Below are 10,889 nucleotides of genomic sequence, written 5' to 3'. Positions count from 1 at the left end.
TATTATGAATGACATTCATTCAGAACAGCTGTGCTTCCTATACAGTGATGCTCTGATTGGCCAAATGGTACCTTGGCCATTCACAGCCCCCTCTGTACCATGTGATCAGCTGCTGACAATCACAGATCACTAGTAAACACAGCTGTTATGAATGTAACACATTAATGACAATTCAAAACATTGCTGTTACAGTGATCATCATTGCAACCACAATCAAAGTGTGGTAGGAAAAAAAAATCCTGATCACCACCCAGTACAGTGTAACTACTCCGATGAAAGTGTGAAGAAAAATTATTATATATATACAGTATCTCCCAGAATTGAGTACACCCCTCACATTTTTGTGAATATTTTATTCTATCTTTTCATGTGACAACACTGAAGAAATGACACTTTGCTACAATGTAAAGAAGTGAATGTACAGTTTTGTATAACAGTGTATATTTGCTGTCCCCTCAAAATAACTCAACACACAGCCATTAATGTCTAAACCTCTGGCAACAAAAGTGAGTACACCCCTAAGTGAAAATGTCCAAATTGGGCCCCATTAGCTATTTTACCTCCCCGGTGTCATGTGACTCGTTAGTGTTACAAGGTCTCAGGTGTGAATGGGGAGCAGGTGTGTTAAATTTGGTGTTATCGCTCTCACTCTCTCATAATGGTCACTGGAAGTTCAACATGGCACCTCATGGCAAAGACCTCTCTGAGAATCTGAAAAAAAGAATTGTTGCTCTACATAAAGATGGCCTAGGCTATAAGAAGATTGCCAAGACCCTAAAACTGAGCTGCAGCATGGTGACCAAGACCATACAGCGGTTTAACAGGACAGGTTCCGCTCAGAACAGGTCTGACCATGGTCTACCAAGGAGGTTGACTGCACGTGCTCAGCGCCATATCCAGAAGCTGTTTTTGGGAAATAGATGTATGAGTGCTGCCAGCATTGCTGCAGAGGTTGAAGGGGTGGGGGGGTCAGCCTGTCAGTGCTCAGACCATACGCCATACACTGCATCAAACTGGTCTGCATGGCTGTTGTCCCAGAAGGAAGCGTCTTCTAAAGATGATGCACAAGAAAGCCTGCAAACTGTTTGCTGAGACAAGCAGACTAAAGACATGGCTTACTGGAACCATGTCCCATGGTCTTATGAGACCAAGATAAACTTATTTGGTTCAGATGGCGTCAAGCGTGTGTCATGGCAACCAGGTGAGGAGTACAAAGACAAGTGTGTCTTGCCTACAGTCAAGCATGGTGGTGGGAGTGTCATGGCCTGGGGCTGCATGAGTGCTGCTGGCAATGGGGAGCTACAGTACATTGAGGGAAGCTTGAATGCCAACATGTACTGTGACATGCTGAAGCAGAGCATGATCCCTTCCCTTTGAAGACTGGGCCGTAGGCCAATATTCCAACATAATAATGACCCCAAACACACCTCCAAGATGGCCACTGCCTTGCTAAAGAAGATGAGGGTAAAGGTCATGGACTGTCCAAGCATGTCTCCAGACCTAAACCCTATTGAGCATCTATGGGGCATCCTCAAATGGAAGGTGGAGGATTGCAAGGTCTCTAACATCCACGAGCTCCGCGATGTCGTCATGGAGGAGTGGAAGAGGACTCCAGTGGCAACCTGTGAAGCTCTGGTGAACTCCATGCCCAAGAGTTAAAGCAGTGCTGGAAAATAATGATGGCCACACAAAATATTGACACTTTGGGCCCAATTTGGACATTTTACATTTGGGGCGTACTCACTTTTGTTGCTGGGGTTTAGACATTAATGGCTGTGTGCAGGGACGGACTGACCATTTGGAAACTCGGGCACTGCCCGAGGGCCCGGGGTCAGTAGGGGGCCCCATGAGATGCTCCTGGTACCTTTTTCATAGGCTTTTTCGAGTTTGGGCAAGGACACAGGGGCCCCATGATCCCCTATTGCCCGGGGGCCCCATGTGTTGTCAGTCCGCCCCTGGCTGTGTGTTGAGTTATTTTGAGGGACAGCAAATTTACACTGTTATACAAGCTGTACACTCACTACTTTACAAAGTGTCATTTCTTCAGTGTTGTCACATGAAAAGATATAATAAAATATTTACAAAAATGTGAGGGGTGTACTCACTTCTGTGAGTTCCTGTGTATATGTGTGTGCATGTGTATATATATGTGTATATATAGGTGTGTGTGTGTATGTATATGTGTGTGTGTGTGTGTATATATATATGTATATGTATGTTTTTTTGTTTTTTTTTTCAAAAAAATAAAACCGTGGTGATTAAATACCATCAAGAGAATCCTCTATTTGTGTAGGAAAATAATTATATAAATTCCATTTCATTACAGTGTTGCTGAATAGCAAAAAATAGCCTGGTCATGACGGGGGTAAAATCATCCAAATCTCAAGTGGTTAAACAATGGTCTAAGTAGTCTTTTGTATCTGCTGGAAATCCAGTGTTCCCATTTCTTAAATTTTTTTTTTTTAATTTAGAATTTACTTTACAAAAAAACTTATCATAGCAATATCTGTGTATTTGTGTTACAGTATATCTGTGTGTGTATGTATGTGTGTGTATGTTTTATTTATATATATATATATATATATATATATATACCTTTTTTTTTTTTTTTTTTTTTTTCATGAAACATGTATGTACCTTGTTATCTTTGTTGTGAGTTGGTTGCAGATCATTAAATAAGTAATGTGCGGGACTAGTGTGAGCGTCTTGCATTCAGCAGGCCACCAATGGCTTTGTTAGCACCGCTGACATGTGTCATGCTTAAGAACACCATTCTTTTTAAATATCTTCCAAAAGCTCAGAACCTGTGGCCAAGCTGTGCACATGGTTAATCTTCCTTTGGCCACTCTTGTCTGCATACAGCTGGTATTTTGGGATGAAATTGGATTGGATTTTGCTTCCAGCAGGAAGCTGGTGAATTTTTGTGGAGTTGGTTTCATGGTGAGCCTCTCCTAAAGATCAGAAATCTAAAGCTATCCCTGGACACGTGCACTGACAGCCCCATAGCCTGTACCCCTTGCTGCCCTCACAAATAGAGGATTTACCCTTGGCTATAGAAACTGCCTAAGCCTCCAAGCAATAGAGCCTAAGTGAGTCACTTCTAGGAGACCTCATACATAATGAGGGATGAAGAATAAGCAACGTATTGCGTGCCCCGGGTGTGTTACCATTCACTCTATACAGAGAAGCCGAAGGAACATACGCTTCTGTGTTTTAGAAACCATTTTCCGTTTGGGGATAATTACTTCCTTTTGCTGATTAAATGGCGTGCTAATATTTCTGCAAGGTTGCGTGTTGGAGTAAAAACTTATTATACCTGCTGATGAAAAAAATAGATGTTGATGAGGAAATGATTTCTGTAACGTGTAATGAGTGTTGAAGTAATGCTCATATAAGTCAATTATATGATTAAGTGTAATGCTAAAGTTAGGTTTACGCATTCGTTACAGTGCTTGCCACCCCTATAAAAATAATGATCCACAGTGGATTGCTCTTCAGAGGCCTCCTCACTGGCTGTTTTAACCGTCTAAATGTTGCACCACTGCGCAACAATCACGTGCATTACAATAGTTGCACTGCGACCCATTCACACTTGAATGAGTCGAGTTTGACTGCAGTACTGCCTGCCAAACGCAACTAATTAATCTTTGCCATGAAGCAAAGCATCATGGCTGTGGCTTGTGTACACCCCAGTCTCTCTTTGCAGCTTAAGGGGAGGCAGTTGGAGGGAGCTAAAAATGCAGCTCAACAACCTGTTTTTACCACCCCCAACTGTATGTGTATACAAGCCCTAAAGGCAATAAATAGCTGCACTTTTCTTTGTATTTTGAGGATGCTGGGGAATAAACCCATCTAAGGACTTGTCTACACCAGAGTCTGTGCAATGATTTCATGACATGTGTTGTCTTAAGGCAGCTCATTCATGAAGGGGCTTTCAGGAAGTTTTAGCACATAAAAATAAAATCACACACTTTTTTGGCATTGCTTTGAAGCACACTTATGACCCCATTCACACTTCATGATTCAGAATAGCAGCGATTCCAAATCCCATTGAAATTGCTACACAACGAGCATTTGGGTGCCGTTATTCTTTAAGGGCACCCCAAACGCCATGTGGTTCTACTGTGCCTGTCACATAGCAATCGTCGCAAACCACGCCTTTAAAAATCACATGGAGTTTGTTTCCCAAAAGGGAGCAGGAACCAAATGCACATAGGGCAGCCCATTCAAATGAATGGGATGGCCCTATGCAACACACAGGATTGCCTGATAATTTTTTTCTTTTGAGTCTATTAAATATATTGTTGAAAATGTTTTATTATATTTATTTGAAAAGCGCAAAGAAAAAACGTTTTTTATCCAGCCAGTAATCTTGTGAACTGATAACTCGTTTTACTATCTGCCTGTGGATTGCTATCAGTTAGCATTGTTCCCTGCTACCTTTGTGGACTACAAAACCCCTCCCCCTGTTGGCAAGCAGAGAGGGAGGTGTTCTGTAGTCTTACACTAGGTTCATACATATGCGGCTCTGTGTGCCGCGTTTTGCACGGGCAAAGCAGCCCTTTTATTTTAATGGGCTGCCATACCTCCTGAAATGCAGGGAAAATGTCCCTGCAGCACTTTAGAAATTGTAGTCTGAACTGCACTGCATTTGCAGTTCTCATGCACAGTGCAGGAGCGATTTTCTAGATGGCACCTGCACGCATCTAGTGCGTTTTTTTTTTTCTGTGTGGGTGGTAACAGGTACAGACCCACAGCGGGAACCACCCGCACAGATGTGAACCTAGCCTTAGCACAATTTTATGTAGTCCCACTTCATGTCCTAGGGTGACAACGCTGTCACCATAGGACATGAAGTGAATTAATGGCAGGATTATCGGGTTAAAAAAGTGTGAAAAAAGAAAACTAATGCAGCTACCACATCTAAGAAGCAGCAAACTGCAATGCTATCAGTTTTTTTCTTGTTCTTCGGGTTAAATACACTTTAATCTAATTGACAATGCACATATAAAACACATTACCTGCTGGTTAGGCAAGAACACTACTCTTCCTGCTGAAATGGATTCTTTCTTGGATACACAGAATATAACCGATTACTAACAATTATAGGTAAAGTTGATCCAGGGAATATCTGATTGCCTCTCTGGGGATGAGGAAGGCATTTTTTCCCCTGCAGGAGCAAGTTGGGTCATGCTTTGCTGTTTTTTTTTTTGCCTTCCTCTGGATCAACTGTGGGTGTAGGATTATAACTTTTGACTGTAGGATGGACTTAAATCTTTTTTTTCAGCCAGACTATGTAATTTTTATTTATTTTATCAAATATAACGGTTGAGGTGAGCACTCTCTATGTAAGCTCCAAAGAGCAGGGCCCTTCTAACCCTCTTGTATTGAACTGTATTGTTGCTGTGTTGTCTCCCTTTGTATTGTAAAGCACTAAGCAAACTGTTGGCTCTATATAATAATAGAGGGCAGAGTGGGCAGGATCAGAGCCAGACACTAAGAAATTGTTGGAATTACCTTGAAATATAAGTAGTCCACAATCGACACAGCTCAGGGTGTTCCACTTATAAATGAAATATCAGCTTCTGGCGGACTGACCCTTTAAATTGTTATATCAACTGGTATGTAGTTGCTGGCAATGCTGTACATTTGTATGCAATGCTGGTGTACCCTATCTATTTCTTCATAATTATGTGTCAGTGTGCAAGCCAGCCAGCCCGCTTTCCTGCATATACTTATTAAGCTTTGTGCTAATTGATACCTATTGCTTTACTCTCAAAATCAAAGCAATGAGCAAAGTACAGTCATTCAAAGCAACACATCACTTACACAGAGCTGATGAAAGAAATCTGATTGGCTGCTGTCACCGCACTTTCCAATCGTCACTTTATTAAAATGCTTGCTGCAGCCAGTCATCATTGGCAATGGAGAATATGCAGTCTTCTACTATGGGTTGCTGTGTGGCTGCACATCAATGAATTTGACCTCAATAAATAACCCCATAATGTCATTTTATTCTTCCGTCAGCGTGCCTTATATTTATAGTAGTCAGTACGGATTGCAATGCAAAGCACTTTGGATGTTTTGTAGTGGCTCATATAACAACCAAGTGTTGAAGACATGCTTACAAGCTCTTCAAAGTGAAAGTTGCTTGAAGGATGTGGGAACACTAATGTAATAATTCTCATTTACTCTTTGCACCGGGTCACCGAAGCCTGCACTTGTGCTTCAGGCATCCACCTGTCACTCCTACCCAACTGTCAGTCTATCGATCCATTTAATCCCTTTTATATAGAAATCTGTTGCAGGCTAATGTTTCTCACTATAGGAACATACCATTCTTTCTTAGCTAGAGCACTTCCATGTGTACAGCCACTGAACACCCCACTGGGGCTAAATCACAAAACCTGTTGTAAATAGCGTGGGTGTTGCCCTTGACAACCAATCAAAGTGCAGCTTTTTTTTCCAATGGCACTTTAGAATTTTTTTTTATTAACACTATGGTTATCATGGACAGCACAGCTGTCATTTTTTTTCATTTTTTATGTTTTTAAAATATATTAAAGTGTTAAGTGTTTTTATTGCATTTTATTATAAAATTGTATTGCTTAAGTATGTTTGTTTGAAAAAAATTGTAAAACACTATTGTTACTCTTTTTTTTTTTGCAGGTAACCTTGTCAAAAAAATTAAAGACAAGTACATTTATTTAATAAAAATGTAGAAAATTTATTATCACATATCTATTTATAAACACATACCAAAAAATGATATACATAATAGAATAAAAAAATCTTTATATACAAAAAAATACATTTTCATATCAATGAAACATTTCTTTGAATAAATTAAACTCTGGTGAGGCTCCCAGTCTGAGAACTTCAATTTACCGGATTGAGTCCTACCTACTCTATAGGAAGACAGCAGTAGAGGAGGTCATGATAAATAATGTATGAGCCCAAGGCCTTGTCTCCTATTCAAGTCCTTTCATTGTATTGGCAGGGTATCCAAACCAAATTTTCATGCTCATTTTTCTTCGTGAGACTTTTACAAATTGTAAAATTGACTTTTCACCCAGTGTGCATCAGAAAAAAAAAAAAACATAACATGATTTTTTTTAGACATCTTGGAAAACAAAAGGCTCTGGTAAGAAAATAACACAATTTTAGTGGATTTTTTTAAAGTGCAAAAATAGTGAAAGCCTTGCCAAAGTGGTTGTCTTATTTCACGATGATTTGGGTTTCACAAGTTTTTACGAGTGTTGGAAGACCTTACAACAAGTCTTTTAAGGCAGCATATAGACTTTTGGGTCAAGTCTCTATAATACACTATAGCACATGTGACTTATAAGGAAGGTTCACATATTAAGGCGAGAAGAGAGGGGCAGAAGAATAAGTCTACTGGTAATGAATATAGCAGGAGGAGTGCTGCATAAGGTGTTGTGGGATGGTGTGAAGTGAAAAGAGGCTCTCTGTATGCCCATAGTAACAGTCTTCAGAGATAGCTGGGCTGCTTGGGTTTGAGGTGCATACAGAAAATGAGGATGATGAGGGAGAGGCAGTGGACATCCAGGATCCAGCATCACTGCCAGGGCTGGATGGTGCTAAAGGACTTATGTAACCAGGGTGTACCATATCTTTCTCAGGCTTGTCTTTGCACTGGTCGGCCAACCTCAGGGTTTCAGAGAGCGCCCAGATGTAGTTATAGGCCACTCTCAGTGTCTCGATCTTGGTCAGCTTGGTGTCATCGGGGAAGCAGGGCAAGATGCTCCTGAGCTCGTCCAAAGCTGAGTTGAGGTTGTGCATCCTGTTCCTCTCTCGGTCATTAGCTTTGACCCTCCTGGTTTTTTTGATGGTGTGAAGGATGGCTTCATTTTTCACTCTGCTCCTGCCTCTCCTTTTCTTCTTCTCCTCCTTGTGTTCCTGGCACTTCTCGGGGGTTTGTGTTGGAGAAGTGAGGTGACCGGTGGAGAAAGGCGAGGGGGACTGAAGGCTGGAGCAGTCCTCGTCCTCTGATGGAGAGAAGGACATCTGGCTGGAGACATCATAATCAGAGTAGGCTCTGTCCATGGTGGCTGGAGTTCTGCAAAGAGAGGCGGAGCGCAATAAGTAACCAAATACCATTTAAAATGTGTAATATTAAAAGCAGAAAATATACTAAATAAAATAGAAACCCTATATCTGACATGGTATAGCTAGAGACCTAAAAAGTCTAAAAATGACATTAAACCACAGCTTGCAGATGAAGTCCAGTGATCATAAAACAGGCAGGTAGAGCCAACAGAGACATGAAGAAGTGGTATGCAGTAAGTGGAGAGGACCCTCATACTTACAGTCAAGTGGAGCGGTGTGCTGAGGACAAGTCTTGAGAAGTTCAGATAAAAGGGACACGCGACAGCTCTTGTTTTTGAAGTGATCCTGGCTGCTATCAGCTCGTGTGAGCAGTGAGTTCGGCACACGACTGGCCTCAGACACCTTATATAGGCTGCCAGACAATGACCCCCCCCCTCCCCACAGATCCCCCCCGGACTGCAGGATGAATGAATCAAGGCATCAGGTCTGCCCCGTGCTGCACTCTCCCTCATTTGCATAATTTATGTCCCCGGCTCCCATTCTCCCCCGGGAGTGTGCCTAGAATTACAGGCGGCCAATCACAGCGCACCGCCCTAGCCGTGACACGTGAGCCCGCACCGCCATAAGCCGGCTTGTTTGAGCTTCATTAGTCTATTAAAAGGAGATGGAGGGGGAGAGGAGAGGAGAGGGACAAAGTGATTAGCCTGGAAGGCACCGGCACGTTCCCCAATAAAGGCGCTTTAACGGGTTATTGTCACAAGAGCGCACATTCTAGCACTGTCATTGTTACCTCTCCTGACACTCATTCTTTACTTCCAAGTCCCTCTTCTCCCTCACCTCTCAGCCGCCTGGCTGGCTCTATTACCAGCGCACTGCATCCGACTAACTTACATTCCATCTCATTTCTTTCTCTCTCTCCCCCCTTCTCTCCTTCTCTCTCTCCACCCCCCTTCTTCTCTTCTCTTTTCTCCGCTTCTTTTCCTCTTCTCTTCTTCTTTTCTTCTCTTCTCTTTTTCTCCTCTTTTCTCTTCTTTTCCTCTTCTTCATCTCCTCTTCTTTTCCTCTTCTCTTCTTTTCTTCTCTTTTTCTCTTTTCTCCTCTTCTTCTTCTGTTTCTCTTCTTTTTCTCTTCCTCTTCTCTTCCTCTTCTCTTCTTTTGCTCTTCTTCTCTTCTTTTTCTCTTCTTCTCTTCCTCTTCTCTTCTTCTTCTCTTCTTTTTCTCTTCTTCTTCTTCTTCTCTTCTTCTCTTCTTTTACTCTTCCTCTTCTCTTCCTCTTCTCTTCTTTTTCTCTTCTTCTCTTCTTTTTCTCTTCTTCTCTTCCTCTTCTCTTCTTCTTCTCTTCTTTTTCTCTTCTTCTTCTTCTCTTCTTCTCTTCTTTTTCTCTTCTTCTTCTCTTCTTTTTCTCTTCTTTTTCTCTTCTTCTCTTCTTTTTCTCTTTCTCTTTTTCTCTTCTCTTCTTTTTCTCTTCTTCTCTTTTCTCCTCTTCTTTTCCTCTTCTCATCTTCTTCTCTTCTTCTCTTTTCTTCTTCCTCTCTTTTCCTATCTTCTTCTCTTCCCCTCTTTCTGTCCGTCTCTCTCTTTCTCATCCTTTTTTCTTTCTCCTCTCCTTGTTTTTCTGGTTTCTTTTTTCCTTTCTGTCTTTCTCTTTTTTTTTCTCTCTTGTTCCTTCTTTCTCTTTTTGTTCCCTCTTTTTTTTCTTTCTTTGTCTCTTTCTGCCTCCTATCTCTATCTTCCTTCTCTCTTTCTCTTTTTGCCTCCTCTTTCTTTTTCTGACTCCTCTCTCTTGCTCTTTCTTTCTCTTTCACTCTCTCTCTCTCTCTCTCTCCTCCCTCTTCCTTTCTCTCCAGCTCTCTCTCTCCCTCCCTTTCTCTCCTGCTTACTCTCTCACCCCACTCACTGTTTCTGCCTCTCTCCCCCTCACTTTTTTTTTCTCTTGGTCCTCTTTTTTTTCTTTTCTCTTTTCTTTCTTTAGTTTTTTTTCTTTCTTTTTTTTTTCATTTTTTTCTTTCATTTCTCTTTTCTTTCTTTTCGTTTTTTTCTTTTCTCTTTTTGTTTTCTCTTTTCTTTCACTTTTCTTTCCCTTTTCTCTTTTCTTTTTCTCCTTTCTTTCCCTTTTTTCTCTTTTCTTTCCCTTTTCTCTCTTTTCTTTTTCTCTTTTTTTACTTTTCTCTTCATTTTTTTAATTTCTTTTTGTGTTTTTTTTTTTTTCTTTCTTTTCATGGTTTTCTCTCACACCACCTTTTCTCTATCTCTCTCTCATCAGGTTCACCACCAGGGGTGGACTGACCATTCGAGCACTCGGACACTGCCTGAGGGCCAGGGGTCAGTAGGGGACCCCATGAGATGCCCCTGGTACCTTTCATTGGCTTTTTTGGGTGTGGGTGAGGACACGGGCCCCATGATCCCCTATTGCCCGGGGGCCCCGTGAGTTGTCAGTCCGCCCCTGTTCATCACAACACATTTCCTATTCCTGACACTTCCCTAACACTTTTTTTTTTTCCTTATTTTTGTCTTGCCTGTTCCTCTATATTACTATTTCATTGTATCCACCTAATCTGATGCCCTTCCTTTTTTATTTCTATTTTTTTTTCTTTCTCCCCTCTTTCCTTTCTATTCAGTTTATTACGTGTTTCTATTCTCCTTCTTTTAAATACCAACGTTTTCTTATATCTGTCTCACCTATATGAGCTGTCTGTCTATATTACCATTTCACTGCATTTGCCCAACCTATAGTTGATCTGATTTTCTTAAGCAGGTACATATATACAATACAATAGTCCTGTCTAAGAGAGATCATTGCCACATTTCTGTGACTATGA

General features: G+C 41.2%; 1 protein-coding gene across 1 annotated transcript; it reads right to left on the bottom strand.

The window, feature by feature from the left end:
- Window positions 1–6,741: 6,741 nt before the first annotated feature.
- On the bottom strand, window positions 6,742–8,465 carry LOC149459212 (neurogenin-1-like). Its single transcript, XM_089681508.1, has 2 exons — window positions 8,331–8,465; window positions 6,742–8,080 (listed from the first exon to the last, which is right to left on the bottom strand). Exon 2 carries the CDS (start codon window positions 8,065–8,067, stop codon window positions 7,396–7,398), a length of 672 nt encoding a protein of 223 aa, XP_089537634.1. The 5' UTR covers window positions 8,068–8,080; window positions 8,331–8,465; the 3' UTR covers window positions 6,742–7,395.
- Window positions 8,466–10,889: the final 2,424 nt, after the last annotated feature.

The sequence above is a fragment of the Staurois parvus genome, unplaced genomic scaffold (assembly GCF_062004578.1).
Source record: "Staurois parvus isolate SC_StPar_1 unplaced genomic scaffold, SC_StPar_1.0 ptg000268l, whole genome shotgun sequence".
Taxonomy (NCBI): Eukaryota; Metazoa; Chordata; class Amphibia; order Anura; family Ranidae; genus Staurois; species Staurois parvus.
This window is presented reverse-complemented; position numbering and strand designations above follow the sequence as displayed.